Genomic DNA, 16,896 nt, shown 5'->3' with positions numbered 1-16,896 from the left:
ATTATTTAATTATCTAAGTTAACAGTTCAAAAACTAAAAGGCAGGAAAACAGAATGCTTTAATGTTTAATCTTTAATCTCCAACAAATAGTTGAGAGTTTAGATTTAGATGAATCCTGGGATAGTAGAGGGACTAGCTTAGTCACATATCAAACAGTTGGACTGGCTACAGGGGAGATAATTACTTGGTAATTGAAAGAGAGGGGACAACGTTTAGGTTCACCTGGAGATAAATCAATTAGAACTCACACAATTTGCTCTCTAGTGATTGTTAAGGAGAGAGAGAGAGAAGAGTACAGAGAAAGAGAGAGAGATGGGAGAATGAGAAGGTGGAAGAAACGGTTGGCTAGTGGACCGTGACATTGTAAACATTCATCCCTACCGGGACGCAAGGTAAATAAGAGATAAGATCAGGGACTATGGAGCGAGCAGCCCCGGAGTCTAGCTTTCACATTTTGCCTTCACATCTTTTTCAAAATACCAGATAGTGCACTAGTATAGTTGAAATTAGACATTGTTTTTGGTCTAGTCTTTAAAGACCAGTCCGGATTCTCCAAAATGAGATATTTTTTGGTCTAGTATTTAGTTAACGCAGCCCAAACTAAATATACATTTTGTCCATTTTTTAAACAACCAGCCCTCAACCAATCTAGTTACAGTAAAGATTTACCACTAAGGAAGTGGAAATAAGGTATCGAATAACTGTACAAGCACGCACAAATAATCATTAGAAAATGGACTTTCACATTTCTTGCCTTGCTGAACATTTTTTTTAGGGAATTTACGCCCACACCATATGTTCTTCTATTTGTTATTTTAATGAAGGATAATTTCACAAGAATGATTGCCCCCCCCCCCCCCCAATCCTAAATATAAAGAGTACTTAGATATTTTTTAAACAATGTTTTCTTTCGTCATTTTTAAAGTAAGCGTGCTTGGTTTTGTATTTTCATTTTCTTCCAATGCAAATCCCAAGAGATTTGATCTCCAGCCTTTTTGACTTAGCATTTGCCGAAGCGATTACTCGTCCCCGTCAGAGTCTCATGACAACAGCCCGCATCCTGCTACCAACTGGCGTGGTGGTTAGATCAAGTAGGACTTGTGTTCAAATGTTTGACTATTGCTTTTTGTTTTCAGTGTTAATCAATAAAAAAAAAAATCATCACCAATAAACTGTGATTGCATACATCTCTCTCTATATATAATTCTCTTCATGGATCAAGAGTTTGGACACCAAGTAATGGAAAGATCACTCTTTTATTTCTGCAAGTAGGACGGACTAGAGTTACCCCACGTAATTTTAGAGGCGAAAAAAAAGAGGGAGAACAAGTAGTATTCAGCCATCACTAAATAGCAGTGCCGGACCCATTGTGACAAAGAAGTCACGGAAAGAGAACAAGTTATCTACTCTGTATTCACCCGTCACTAAATAGCAGGGCCGGACTTAACCATTGTGGGGCCAAATGCGAAACGGATTTCTCGGGGCCCAGTTTGAGTAGGAATACGGATAATAAGTGAAAATTAAGAGTTTTTTTTTTATTAGAAAATATATTCGTCTTAGCATTTTATTCATTCTTTACTACGCACAGAATTACTACACGAGCTTTGCGTGCAGAGAAGTCATACAGTATATCATAAGAATTCTGTTTCCTAAATAGATCACGCTATAAAGCAAGAATTACCAAATGTTTCAATCTATCTACGAGAACTGTTGACCTCAAGTAATTCTTCTTTAGTTTGAGGCGCGAGAACCTTTTCCACTAGATTCCACAATTACGGGTATTGCATAATGCCGTTTTTTTATCACGCGTAGGATTGGCGTTTTCCATATTGAATGACATCCCAAAATGACAATTTGTGTCTATATATTTCAGGAGATTTGTATGAGTTTTCAAAAGATTTTAATAATTTCCGGATATTTCCAGGACTTTTTCGTATATTTTGCGATTTCATGATATTTCCAGGAGCTCCTGGTAAATCAGGAGGCCGCGGGAAATCAGTTATAAGTTATAAAATGATTTAATTCAATAATTTATACACCTAGAATTAGCGCGGGTCCTATGAAAGTGCGGGGCACACTGCGGACGCATAAGTTGCAGTGGCCTAAGGCCGGCCCTGCAAAATAGCGGTGTATCCTACGCCGCCGGTCGACTAGTTTGGAATATTTTAGATCCATTGAATTCGATGCATTCAATACCTGAGCCTACTTCATTCAATTTGCTTTTATCGAACGTACAGCATTGTCTCATTCTACAAACGTGGAAACAGAAACACATTGGCGATGAGGCACCTTCTGAACAGTATTTAAAATTGCAAGTTAAGGGTGCACGGCCATACAATGAGATCTTCAGATCAAGCAAAGACTTTTCTGCAGTGAACAGTACCAGGAAAAAAAGAAGGAGATGCAGACAAAGGGATGGAAGGAAAATATTAAGGAATGTCTATATAGGAGAGACTCTAGTCCTGGAACATGGAGAGAAATGGAGAAAGACTTCCGACTGTCGACAGATCATGTGTGGTGCCCAATGGTCTAAGAGACTAAAGGACAGGTGAAGGTGAAGATGGTGTAATTATTTCAAGAGGAGGGTTTACTCTTTTATTTGTTGAGTTTTGTTCAAACCTGGTTAAATTAAACTTGAGGAGAAGTGTCCCAATTTAAGGCTCGAAATATCTAGCGAGCTAACTTTTCAGTTACCAATAATCTGTCTAGTGCAGAGAGACACCCGAAATATCCAGCTTGGAATGGGTTGCCTGAGCCAGAATGACTTGGCAGAATTTAAGTCATTGGTTAACATGCAGATTAGATGCATGACGCGTAGGACGTAATCATCATCTTTTTTTGAAGTAACGTCTGTATCTTATAAGATAAGATAATATAATAATCTGTCTTGAGCCGAGATACACCTGGAATATCATTAACTCTTCTCTCCGTAATTATTTTTCTCGTTACGATAGTATTATTCGTTTTTGCTTATTTGTATTTCACTATCCTGTTATTAAACTTCTATAACTTTTGTGTTTGTTATCAGAAAATGTTATATTTGGTATTGATTTATAGGAGAATGCATGCTCTTTTTACACAACACAAATTAAAGTTTATAAATAAAAAAAATCAATTTAGTTAGCACATTGTCTAGCCATTTGTTTCGCCTCTTTATAAGCACTTTTGAAGGCCTCCAAAGATTTTGGATTAGGCTTTGTCTTGTGAGCGAGGTGTGCAGATTGCTTTTTCTCGATGCAAGGTTCCATATGTGTTAGATTCGCCTCAAACCAGTCTACATTTTTGTGTTTTTGAGGCCCAAAGGCGGTGATTGCCGAACTGTAGATTACGTCTCTTAATTTCTCCCATCTGATCGAGATGTCTTCTTCATCACGTAACGAGGGGATTGAACTGTTCAGGAGCTCGCCAAAGAGTGCAGACTTCTCTGGGTCACCTAAAAGGTTGACGTTGATTCGCCTAGTTCTAGGTTGAGTGGAAGTATAAGCCTTCTTGAGAACCAGTTTGATCTTGCTTAGTTCTAGTGAATGGTCTGAGTTGCAGTCCGCACTATGGTACGAGCGGGTGTGGAGGGCACTTTTCAGGTGTGGTAGCTTAACTTGCTGCCACCGCTGGCTAGCATCTGTGAAAGGGGAGCAATTTTGTAAGTCTCTCTTGCCAGTACATAGCCTCTCCACAGCAAGTTTTATGCAGTACCTCCTCGTGGTGACAAGTCTGTCCAAAGGCTGTGTGAAGCGTCTAGTGTGGTAGCTTAACTATAACCGTAATAAGACCACATATAAATACAATAAGACAACACATAAACACAATAAGACAACACATAAACACAATGGACCTCATTCACTAATCGTAAACAAACAACATTTAGCCACGCGATTCTCTATCTCTTCTGTACAAATTACGTAATACACAGTGGCTATCACGTGACAGGTTTTTTCGTCGTTTTATCAATATTATCACGTGGCTAAATGTTGTTTGTTTACGATTGGTGAATGAGGTCAATTAGACAACAGATAAATAATTTTGCTGAGCAAACAAGTTTTGTTGTTTTAATTTTTTCTTAATGTCAATAATAAAATCGTTTCTTAAATACATTCAATTTATCTTATTCTCATATCTTTATAAGTACAGTAGCAATTTATAAACAAATATTTCTTTCAAAATATCTTTAGGTTCAATTTCTATTTACTGCCTCTCTCTTTCACACACACACACTTACTCTTCTCTCTTTCTCTTCTTTTCTTTCTTTCTTTCTTGTTTAAATTTTATAAGCACTAATGCACTATATATATATATATATATATATATATATATATATATATATATATATATATATATATATATATATATATTTAGAGAAACACGCATGCACATATTATATCAACACTGACTTAATGATCAAATAGAACAGAACAAATAAATCTTCAGTTTCAAACAAAAACATCCCAAGAATTACGTCATCAGAGACACACGTGAAATTGAAGTGTCTCGAATGTGTCCAAAATAATAAAAAAAAAACCAGCATACTTAAAGGTGTGTACCAGCAACAAACACACATAGACGGTGTGTCCATGGGTTGAGAATAAAATGGAAAGCACAACCTGATGTTTGAAATGTTGAGATTAAAGAGAGGAAAGTCGTTTTCAAATGAAAGGGATGAAGAAATCCCCCCCCCCTCCTTCCAACCCCCTTCACGATATCGCCTAATAGAATTCAATCAGCCTAATTTAGGTCTGCTTCAAACTTCTAATTCCAAACAAAGAGAATTAGATCTTTTAGGATAATCCCTAAAAAAAATATTTTCAACTATTGAACTGCGATGTTGTATAGCTATCTGTTTTGTCCTCATGATGTTAGGGCCTATTTTAACCCCATAGTTGTTACAAGTGTTACTATTCGGTTCATTAACCTCCATCTTATAAAATATTACTACCATTCAATGACGATTATCTAACCATAAAATCATCTAGTCAATAATTTGCTCTTGTCTGGTGACTGACTATGGAACTGTCAATACATAAGATTTTTTTTTACTGTGGGGGGCTCGTAGTGCGCGGTCATGTGACCAAAATAGAGATTACATATAACTGTTTTTTTTTGTAGTTTTGTTTTGGAAACTATCCAACGCTCAACGGGCCATGGACGTCGAAAATTGACTTGAAAGTTGACTGAAATCTGTTGTTTTTTTTTTTGGGGGGAGTGGGCTATCCCCGTGTGTTTTTACTATGGTCCATCAGAGGGTTTCCTAGCTGTAAAGAAGAGAAGGACTAGAAGTAGGTCTATCGTATTTCCCGCTGTTCTTGTGTCCAATGTTCCAGTAAATAGTCTACGTGATAGCTCTATACCTACTTATGGGCCAACAATGTATTGTTGTTGTTTTTTCTAAGGTTGAAAAATATTTTAAACCTTCTTATTTCTTAGTTTCTCTACTCGACAAAACATTGTTTGATTATTTCTTTTCTAGATTGTATTTTGACCACTTTGCAATTAACATTTACATTTACCACGTATTGTCCTCCTTAAAATCAACAGAAATCAATGTGCAACAATATATAAGCATAAAATTGAGTATTTCTTTTTAGACTTGACTAGATTCACATACAAATATCAGATACACGAATATTGTATAAGATTTAACTTCAACACCAAAAACAATAATATGTAACATGGCAGTCTATCAAATCTTTTAAATCTCTTCCTCAGAAATAGGTCTACATGATCTGTAAGACACAGAATGTCAGGGGTCCAATTTCTGAATTTCACATACATAATTTCTAATGCTAATTACAGAACCTATCTGTTCAATATGTACTTCAATAATGGATTTTAATTGTACTTCAAGTGTTACACTTTGAAACTTGCTTTCAAGAAATAAAAATATTTTTTTGAAACACAAATGCCATTTTATTTCATTTGACAGACCATCCGCTTAACATTTTACTTTGTAAAACTGTATGTCCTATTATAATTTTTTTGTATAGAGATAATAGTGACAGAAGTTCTAAAGAACATCTTAATGTACAATGAACTGTGTTGACTAATGATACAAGTTATCAAATAAAAGTGCTTCCGCTTTTGCTTTAGATCTTATATTATTCTCATTCGCCATTTAAAACTAAGTTAAAACTATTTTTTTTTTAGTTCTATTTATAGAAATTTAAAAATGTTTCAGTCGTAATGACCAACTGTCAATGATTGTATTATTCTGAACTCTTGAGTTTGTGTTGATAAGTTGATATAGCTTATTGTTCAGTAGTCAGCAGGACAGAAGCCCCATTTGAAATGACTCGATTTTTATTATGTTAGTTTAGTTTTAAAAATCTTGAGTGTTATACATTTTAAAGGAAACTTTCTGATTAAGATCTTACAGAAGTATTTATTAAAGAAAAAAATGTCTTTCCCAAGAGTCTGGTAGTATTTTGTGCCTAAGGACCACCTTTTACATAGAAATATAAGTAAGAAATGTACATATTTTATTAGTTAGCATAATTTGTTTATACATAATAAAGATTTGATAAACTTAAGATAAATATGTATATATTTACAATAAATAATCAAGTTGAGATCATTAAAGAAATACTGTAAGACTTCTCTATCTTTTAAATTCAAATTTAAAAACACACTCACAGATAAACACACACACGGTGTAGAGGAAAAAAAACAGCCCATCATATTTGACAGTGTTAATAGCCAGTTAGTTTCTTAAATTTATGATTTGAGAACTACCATCCCAAGATATTCTTTCTGAATATTTTTGTATGAAATTAAATTCCAAATATAACAGAACAAATGATACAACCTTAAAGATAATGTTTATGTATCCAGAGAAAAGTGTCTTCCATGGTTAAGATTTGCTCCATTTATTCAGCAACTGCCAAAATATTTAGCGCTTTATTGGTTTCAGTATCTAGTCCACAGCCACTTTAGATTTTTTAAAAATCTCTATCATGAACTTTCCAAAAAATAAAAACAAAAATGAATTCCAAAATGGTGAGAATTTTGTTTTCTTTCAGCAGCATTTTGTTTTTTAGGAAAGTTTTTTGATGAGCCAGGCGTCTCCAAGATGAACGTAGCAATCATTTCACGGGATTCTATGTCAGGAGTGTTCACACGAACTAAAGTCTACTCTCAAGTGGATGACTAGGAATTTCACAATTTTCTAGAGTTTAAACTTGTCCACATAAGACGTTAACTAAAAAAAAATAAAAACACACAAAAAAAAAACACACACACACATCTAAAGGTCAAAGTTCACAACAAAACTAAAGCAAGATCCTAATGGAAGCTCCTTTAGGCAATGTCCTTGAAAAGATGAGATTCATCTTAAAAAATCATAGGGGGGGGGGGAAACACTAGAGCTGGTCAAATACTGTAAATATTATATGAGGTAAAATACTGTGGGTCCACTGCAACATTTTGTCCTTCAAGGAAGGCTACCAGTTTGGTGATTCTGCTCGGTGCAGTACAGGAAGTCTAAGACTTAAGACTTCGTGGACTGAAATCAATTGAACGTGCGCAGTCCAACCACTGATACATTAACGCATCGCTCTCAAGAGTCTTTTGTAATTCCAGCCATGGGCGGAGATCGTTATTTCGCTGGCGAGACGATAGGACCTCCATAGGCAGATTGGGATCCGCATGTTGGAAGGCCAAAAGGGTTCACGCTAGAAAACGGAGATCCCACAATTCCACCCATTCCTGAAATAAAGAAACGGAACAAATTGTTAATATAAATATTCATTGTTATAAATGTATTTTGTAAAACTGTATGCATGCTGGATGGAATTAGACATTGAGTCCAACTTGACATTCATTTAGTTCTATGAACACCAAGAGAGAATTCAACTTTCCAAGTCTGCCAAGGCCAAGTATTGAAACTTGATGGATGAAACAAAGAATGTCACAGTCCAGCAAAATGTAAATACTATGGAAGGCTAAGTGTTTCCGTTCAACAAAACACCAACACATTCAGCTTTATAGTTTGGTTAAAGCTCAATTCAATTTTTCAATGTCCTTTGAAACACAGCGTGTAGGATTATTGCTTACTTTGGGTCTATGTTTTGTTCTATTCATCATCTCTCTCTCAATAAGAAAAAAAAAAAAAAAAACTATTTCAACATGTGTCGACTCTTAAACATATTTTATTTTCATTCTGCTTATAAATGACTTTCGATTAGGTTTAAGCTGTTTAGTATAAGCATTGCTTTGTTGAATGTTATGAATATTATTCTAGTTTAAGCATTCAAAGTATATGATCATTAACTGAGTTAGACACACACAGGTTATTAATACACATAAAATATCTACACATTAGAAGCACACATGGATTATGTACACATTAGTAGCACACATAAATTATTTTCACACCAATGAAAGCAGCAAAACATCAATGCATGCAAAGTAGAGAAGAGATAGGGGGGAGGGGGGTCTAGTTACATTCAACATTCAATCTTGCTACAGAGGCGGTTATGTCATGAGGTAAAAAAACAATCAAGGTGTTAATGCCAACGACGTACTCTGTATGGTTGCTAACACGGGTTAAATGTGGCCGTCGTCATCCAGCCTGCGGGGTGGCCCTGATAGCCTGACATCAGTGGAGGGGGGCTGAAGCCGGGGCGGTAGTACACAGGGGCGAAGGCGCTTTTCTGCTTGCCACTGTGAGGGAAATTGAAAAGGCCAGAGCCGTGAGATGAGCTGACCGCTGGAGGTACAGAGGTGTACCCTGTGTTGGTTGGGGGAACTGCGGGGGAATTATGGGAGGGAACTGGAAAAAATGTAAACAAAACGGAAAAATGTAAGAATAAACATAATTAATAGAGACATCTATAAATAAATAAATACAAACATCAAATAGTTTACATTGATAAATGTCAGAGGGCGGCAGTGGGACACCAAAACACAGACGACAGTAAATATTTAAATATTTCCTACAAATATTTTAAACCGATTTTAAAAACACGTGTTTATACAAAAATAATATCATGATATTTAAAACAAAATTCTGCAAAAGTAGAACAAACATATTATTTCATTTTGAAAGGACGTTACAGAATTCATTTCGCGTGCCACTTTTCAAATGTGTCATCAACTTGCCGCCCACTGAGGCAGCGCAATATAAGAAGAGTGAAAACTAAATCAAGCAAGACACAGCAATGATAACATACAATGGAGACGTAACATTGTAACAGTAAACGTTACATATAAGTTGTAAAATTCCTTTTTTTAAATGAAGCAATTCAGAAATACACTAAATGAAGTGTAACAAAATGTAGAACTAGGAATGGTCACGAAGTAATCAAAAGTACACAAGAAAAATAAAGTGATTCCAAGATGGTATTTAACAAAAGCGAACTGGAATTAATAGGACCTATTTCATGAACTTTGAGACTATCTGGATATGTTAGCTGGAAATATTTGGCTTATAAAGTTTAAAACAATTCAAAACTTCTCTGCTAGAAAGCAGATTGATCAACAGGCGTCACTCTCACAACTCTACAATTCAGATTTCCCCTCCCCATACCAACCCCCCCCCCCTAAAAAAAATAAAATGGCCTTGAAAATGTTAAGTTTTTATTCAAATATCAATTAATGAAAGAACGTGGCGCTCTTGCTAGCCACGCCTACCATGTTCGATCTAAAAGAAAATTCGTTACAAGCTTTTAAAATAAAACATTTCACGGAAAACAAGACAGAATGAACTTTACAGAAATGTTACACATAGTTTTGTGGGTGAATCTGGAAGTCATAAGGTAATAATTTCCAGTGGAAACAAAATGTAAAAGTCAGAATGTAAAAGTCAGAATGTAAAAGTCAGATCTCAAAGAGAGATTTTTTCTTCCCAGTCATTTCCATAGACTTCAATGAATTTAGGTGTTGTGAAAGTTAAAAACCCTAAAACCAAAAAGAATTTGAAATTAAAAGAGTTTTATATTCTTATAAGTCATTTACAACTTCTCTACAACTATCTATTCTTTTAAATGTCATCTGTGTCAAGTGAAACTTTGTTTCCTTACACAGAATAGCAAAGAGAATAATCACAGAAAATACAAACAAAACTGATCATGCTAAAAAAACAACAACACAAAAACACTACACTTGTAGAGAATGTATACGAAAAACGAAAGAAAAAAATAAAGCCGATTGAAAGAGAATGTACTCACCAGCTCCTATCCTGCTTGCCTCGTCTCGCAAGAAGTGGTCAAGACCTGTAGATTATGGAATAGTATAGAACTGGGTTATGCTGTCCATATGTCTTCAAAATGATACTACATCCTACAGTACCAAATACCTAAACTTAGTCAAGGAAAGTAAAGACACTGTACTGTCTTATCATTCTTATGAGTCTAGATCTGAATCTAGTGACACGATCATTCAAGCATGAGGGGGGTGTGAATGTTCAAAAGTAGAACTCATGAAAACAGGTGCAATTTAGATTGCGAAATTATTTAATAATATAATTCTGCACTGTAGAACAAACAGGCCAATGGAATGCTTTTTTAGCGGCCCCCGAAAGGGGAAAAGACGCTATTAGTTTTGTGCGAAATGTCTGTCCGTCTGTCCGTCCGTCCCGTTTAGATCTCGTAAACTACAAAAGATATTGAAAATCCGACATCACAATATTTTAGACCATTCAAAGTTCTGATGCAACGGCTACTTTTTTTTTTCCTGAAAGCGAAAATCTAATTTTTAAAATCAGTTATGCAAGCAGTTTTTTAAAGAGAAAAAGCTAATTAGTATGCATTATAAGTTAGACCTACTTTAAAACTAATAGTAATCTTGTAAATTTCATTTTTATGAGCAGTATCAAACTGTAGTCATACGAATGTGCATGTATTTTGAGGATTGGAATAAGAGATTGAGCGGTAAAGCGCTTGGCTTCCGAACCGGGGGTCCCGGGTTCGAATCCTGGTGAAGACTGGGATTTTCAACTTTGGAATCTTTGGGCGCCTCTGAGTCCACTCAGCTCTAATGGGTACTTGACATTAGTTGGGGAAAAGTAAAGGCGGTTGGTCATTGTGCTGGCTACATGACACCCTCGTTAACCGTAGGCCACAAAAACAGATGAACTTTACATCATCTGCCCTATAGACCACATGGTCTGAAAGGGGAACTAGTTAGGCCAGGTTCACATCTAACTTTACATTCACTTTCACCTATCCTTTGATCTGCGGGACCGTTGGGGCACTACACAAGATCTGTTAACCTTCTTTCTCCATTCTTCTCTCTCATTTGTCCTTGATATAATTTCATTCGGATGTTCTTCCTGAAAATATTGAAGCCTGCCTGGGTGGACCACTTCGGGGGCCGATTTTGAGTTTGTGTTTCTACACAAACTGTGTTTTGTAACCTTGTTTATTTTATTTTTTGTTTTACAATATAAATGAATGATATAAATATAACCACAGTTAAAACACTGAAATATAGCACGAATGTACAACTGACCCTAACTATTTTTGACCCTTTTTATACTTTTCTAGTTTTCATCCTGAAAATATGTGGGAAATCTTGAGTTTTTATTAACGTCCCAACTGTAAATTAAGGTTTCATAATAGATTAGTAGCATTAAGGATTTCGAAAAAAAAAAAAGTCACACCAGTCGCTTATCTATTCTATATTTATAATTCTAGTCGTGGCCCAACCATGCTGTAAACCACAATGAATGAGGTCATGGAAAGTTCTATAAGTCGGACTAGAGTTATCCCACATAACTTTCGCAGTGACAGACAACGAGGCTCAGAGAAAATAGAGGGGTGGGGCGTATGCTACGTCGCGGGTCGGCTCGTTACCAGATAGTATACTAACACGCATAAACTTCCGTTGTTGGAAGCGACAAGTAACTCGTGCGATTATGTGACACTTACTAAATCAACACTAAAAATGTGGTTTCAAAGTTTACGTTTTAGAATGATTTCCTTTAGTCTTTTTTTAAATTGGGCAACATATTTTGTCAAGTATTTCATTATAACTTTTTTTAGGCTTTTAAGAATACGTTATTATTTTTATTATTATGCAATGCCTATCGTCAAATTAATATCACTATTAGTATTTTGTAATGAGCTAAATGTCGAGAACTTACCCATATTTCCCAGTGGTCCCGGTCCACTGTGGTAGCCGTTCATGCTTGGTGCTGCCCCGTAACCACCGTTTACACTATGTGGCGTAGAACCATTTGACCCGTAGCCCCGTGGGGAGACACTGGAACTCTGGGACCTGTTGTACCCGGCTGAGAGGTAAAAATGAGATCTCTTACAATGTGACTGTTCAAAGCTACTGTCCAGACTCTTTTGTTACCAACACATTTTTAAAATATATATTCTATGAAATGTACATTTAACTCTAAATAAGTCTTCTAATGATAAACTGTTTGGCTGGGCATCGCAGAGATCTCCCATTCAAATGGACAGATACACAAACTACATACCTTCATCCCACTGACCGTTGACACCCGTGTCGCCCACACTGACCGCCAGCTGACTGGGGTAAGCGTTGAACCCAGACATGGCTGGATTATTCATGGCCGGCGACCGGGGGGTGGGAAGAGCTAATTGGTTGGGGTTTCTAGGCATGCTGTACAAGGCTTCGGCAAGATCGGCTGCCCTTTTCAGGATGATTTCCTGGAAATAATAAAAAAAATAAATAGGGTAAATCTGAACATTTCTTTTGGGCATTTTTCAAGGTTCTGGTGTTTATGTTCATAAGAGTATGAAATTACCTTTGGTAACCTCTCAGGGTCGCCAGGGTGTCTTGGAACTAACTTCATGAGACGCTGAAAGCCGTAGTCAATTGTGGGTTCTGTTAATGCTGTAAAAGGAGAAAATCGTCCAAGATTGAGAATGAATTTATTCCGTATTGTGTTAATGGATGACGGTTGTTTATTTAACACATTGATTTCATTGTTATTTCAACTTTTTTAAATGTGAAAATGGTCTAGATTCTATGAATCTTCAATTAATAAATAATGTTACAATAATTCACTCATTGGTATGATTGTTTAGGGAGCTCTTTTAGATCTAGGCCTAGATCTAGAATGTATAGATATAGTACTAGATCTAGATCATGATGTGAAGTAATCATAATGTAAGAGAAAAGAGACGACTCAGAGAAATGTTCAAACGAATAGACAAACAATGTCAAGGCCAGCTTGTTTAAATGAGGGATGGGGAGCTCATGTTTGCAGCATTCAAATTTAAATATTTATTGCTTTATTAAATTAATTTTAAAATAGTATGCGATTGATTTACTATAAAGCGTATTTACTATAAAGTGGATTTTCTAAAAAATGGATTTACTATAAAGTGGATGTACTATAAAGTGGATTTACTATAAAGTGGATGTACTATAAAGTGGATTTACTATAAAGTGGATGTACTATAAAGTGGATTTACTATAAAGTCGTCTATAGCGGAGATATTTTGGTAAGGAGGAATGCACGGATACCAATACTAAATATGGAACATCAAAAGGTTTGAATTGGTGACTGTACACGCCCCCACTTCCCTATCCTGAAACATAAAATGAACCATTTCGCGTGACAAGAAGAACAAGTGGACATAATAAGCAGAATACCGTGAGCGGAAATGACATCACATGACTTCCAACCATTTAAAAAAGCTCCAGATCCCTTTCCCTTTCACGCTTGTGCCACGAAAACAATGTGCACCAGTGACTTAGACTGCGTCTTATTGTTTGGGGGCACATCAAAGAGCCTCCCCATCTGTGATGTCGTATGAGGCCCATCGATTACCCACCAACTCCCCCCCCCCCTTTTTTTTTTCCCCCTTTTCCACACATTGAAATATGCTCGTTGCCAGGTTTTAATTATCATTGATGGCCTGCATTATTTCCCTTGTATACATTAAAGGTTAAGAGAGAGCAGCTCATGTAATCATAAAACTAATCAAGTCAATCAACCTCATTAATTCATTACACCCTAAACCCCACCCACGCACAATCTTCATAGTAGTTTCAAGAGAGGAGAAGGGGAGAGCTTTTGAAAATGGTGTTTTATAGATTCAGAACCAACTCCACCCTAACCCAACTCCACCCTAACCCAACTCCACCTCTAATCATTTTCTTCTTTATGTCAGAAGAAATAATGAAAAGAAGGAAAGAAAGAAGGACGAAAAAAAAAAGTCATTTTATGGGGCAGCTCCGAAAATCGCGTGCGTCCTCTTTTCTAATTACCAAACTCGCTTGGTTGAGACGATCCGCGAGGAGCATTGATGAGAAAATGGTCCGGTCCGTGAGGTGAAGAAAGCCGAGGCTCAGCTACAAATCAATCCTGGGGGCTCGGGTCTGGAATAAGCGGCGATGCCGAGCTTCTATTAACCCCTCATTCACGCCAAGCGCTGGCCTAGTCCTAAAGAGCCCGTACCACGAAGTCGGGCTAGCACCAGGGCTGGCCAGAACTGGATTAAAAGGCTCGAGTTTCTAGCACTTGCCTTGTCCTGTCTCCACTCGGCTCGTCCTGCTGCTGGTCAATCTGGACTTCATCGCCGTATTTTATCCAGAATTAAATCCAAAAGATCTCCCCCTCCGCCCCCGCTTTATCTTGTTCAGGAAACGAGCGTTACCTCCCAGATGTTTATTTCTATCAAATTACAGTTGGTCTTAGCTGATACCCCCAGGAACTCTCAAACCCAATTGTGCCCACCACAAATCAAACGTCTTCGAGAGTATTTTGTATTCCTTGTAACCGTTGTAAATGCTAGGCTATATAGGTCAATGTAAATGTGTTACAAAAGTTGTTTCTTAAACCCCAACATGAACGCTAACTTATCTTATAAATTACGGACGTTTTATGCGTAGGATTTATTTCTCGTCGAGCATTAGTCAACTATGACGTCAGCAACATATTTGAAATCCTGTATAACTAAACAAAAAATATCTCTGTTAAACACTGACCTACTAGAGAGAAGCCCTAGTTTTTTACCCACATGGCTTGCTAGGAGATAGTGTCACTATCGCATTGTGTTTCAGCGTGAATTAATATCAAATCAACTGATTTTCAATACAAAACACGATAATGACAAGGAATTGATTGTACCTTCAGATACATAGCAGCCGCCATGGTTCTAAATCAACGTGTACACATTCAAAACTAATTGTCATTTCTCATGTTATACATTGCTCTGGAAAAGATATTCCCTACCGAGGAATATGAACACCAAAAACAACAGAACTAGATCGTACATATCTCACACATGGAGGAAAACGAGGCATTAAAAGCCTGATTGACCCATTTACATATTTTATTTTGTTACCGAATTATTTAAGGGAATAAAAAAAAAAGACTTTATTAACACTACTAATAAAATGGACCTCGCCCCAACACACACACGCACACCCAATCTTGAAAATTAGAACAAGTCAAAGCAGCCTATATTGTATAGTTAAAGCGAATGTACAGAAATTGAGAGAAAGAGAGAGAAAGACCAGAGATGGAGAGACTATTTGACAAATGAGAAGTCAAGATAGGGCAAGGGGTGTGGGGTGTGGGAGGGGGGGGGTGCGACATGTGCACAAGGCGAAAGTCTGTTTTCATTCACTCCACCGTTGGCCAATATTTTGATATCGATTCTAAGATTGCCCCCTCCCTCTTCCTCCCAGATCTGACGGTCCGCCTGGAGATCTGGTATCAGCTATCATTTTTGTGTCATTGACTTAAGGGGGTGAGTGAATTGGGACAACTAGAGAGAATGTGTGAAGTGAGGCAACTGAACGCCTGGAGTAAGGAAAGTGGGGCAAAGAGAGAGTGTGAGCTACTAAATGTGTGAGTAGACTGTCACTATTCAAAACTAATAGTGAATATTTCAGGAAAAAATGTCCTTTGTGATGGAATAAACTGAAAGAGTTTATTACATATTAAAAGAATAGAAGATTGAGTTAGACAGCAATAACCTAAGAGTTTGTCAATTAAATGTTTTTCAGAGTAAAAGTCTGAACAAATAACTCCCACTAGACAAAGGCTTTTGATGCATTTGATGTGGCAAAATATGCAGGTCTCAACTGGGATAGCGTGGTTATGTAAATTACTGTACTCATCCTACAGCTTCGGAATCGAAGACAATGACTTATATAAAAAAAAAAACTATGCTAAGACATTGACTGTTGAATCAAAAAGAAACAGATTGAAACTTTATGTTGTCTGTTGTATTTATGTGTATTTTTCTGTTGTGTTGTCTTTATATGAGAAAAGAGTCCTTGTAATCACAACAAATTTCCGTAAGGATCAGTAAAGCAGTCTTCGTTAGGTCTTAGTCTTTAAAAAAAAATGAATGCGATACTAAAGCAAACACACTCATAGTCACACATACGCAATCTCTTAAAAACACATCAAAAGACTTTAGTTTCTAGCAATCTCTCAAACACACACCATACCTAACCCAAACACACACCATACCTAACCCAAACACACACCATACCTAACCCAAACACACACCATACCTAACCGAATCAATTTCTATATTAATACAGTCTTTGGTTATCTTGGCTCAAAACTACTCTGAAACAGATTCTCAAAACTCAAACGAAACACGTGACTGGTTCTATACGAGATCTTTCTCTTTTGGTCAACTAAAGTACTTTCTAAACCACATTACGTGATCATGGTACGATGACGCATTAGGTCATTGTATGTAGCTTTAACCCTTTTAAATTCAACATCAAATTAGTATCTACTTTATGGTCAGTTTTGTTATGTCACACTCTCTTTTGTCAGGAAAATAATAAAAACTAGGACACTGTGGAAGATGAAGACAATCCTCACTAAGAAAGTGTAGATTAAAAAGTCGGATTCAGAGAAAGAATTTTTGAAAATAAAATTGACTGAAGTCAAGGATAATGAACATCCGGTTTGAAATGTTGAAATAGATCTATCATTGTAGAACATGGCTGAAA

General features: G+C 36.6%; 1 protein-coding gene across 4 annotated transcripts in view; it reads right to left on the bottom strand.

Moving 5' to 3' along the window:
- Positions 1-5,175: 5,175 nt before the first annotated feature.
- LOC106071179 (transcription factor COE1-like) overlaps positions 5,176-16,896 on the bottom strand; it is a 52,838-nt gene continuing 41,117 nt past the window's right edge. For 3 of the 4 annotated variants that reach the window (XM_056028020.1, XM_056028027.1, XM_056028012.1), the window contains exons 12-16: positions 12,710-12,798; positions 12,419-12,611; positions 12,074-12,220; positions 10,158-10,202; positions 7,729-8,761 (exon numbers count right to left, since the gene is read on the bottom strand). In XM_056028020.1, the coding sequence (XP_055883995.1) occupies positions 8,526-8,761; positions 10,158-10,202; positions 12,074-12,220; positions 12,419-12,611; positions 12,710-12,798 (710 nt within the window). In that variant the 3' untranslated portion in view covers positions 7,729-8,525. Of the gene's footprint in view, positions 7,696-7,728; positions 8,762-10,157; positions 10,203-12,073; positions 12,221-12,418; positions 12,612-12,709; positions 12,799-16,896 lie in introns of those variants that run through there. The other variant, XM_056028035.1, reaches the window with a different exon arrangement.

The sequence above is a fragment of the Biomphalaria glabrata genome, chromosome 1 (genome assembly GCF_947242115.1).
Source record: "Biomphalaria glabrata chromosome 1, xgBioGlab47.1, whole genome shotgun sequence".
NCBI classification, from domain to species: Eukaryota; Metazoa; Mollusca; class Gastropoda; family Planorbidae; genus Biomphalaria; species Biomphalaria glabrata.
The sequence above is the reverse complement of the archived record's forward strand: the minus strand, read 5'-3'. Positions and strand labels throughout refer to the sequence as shown.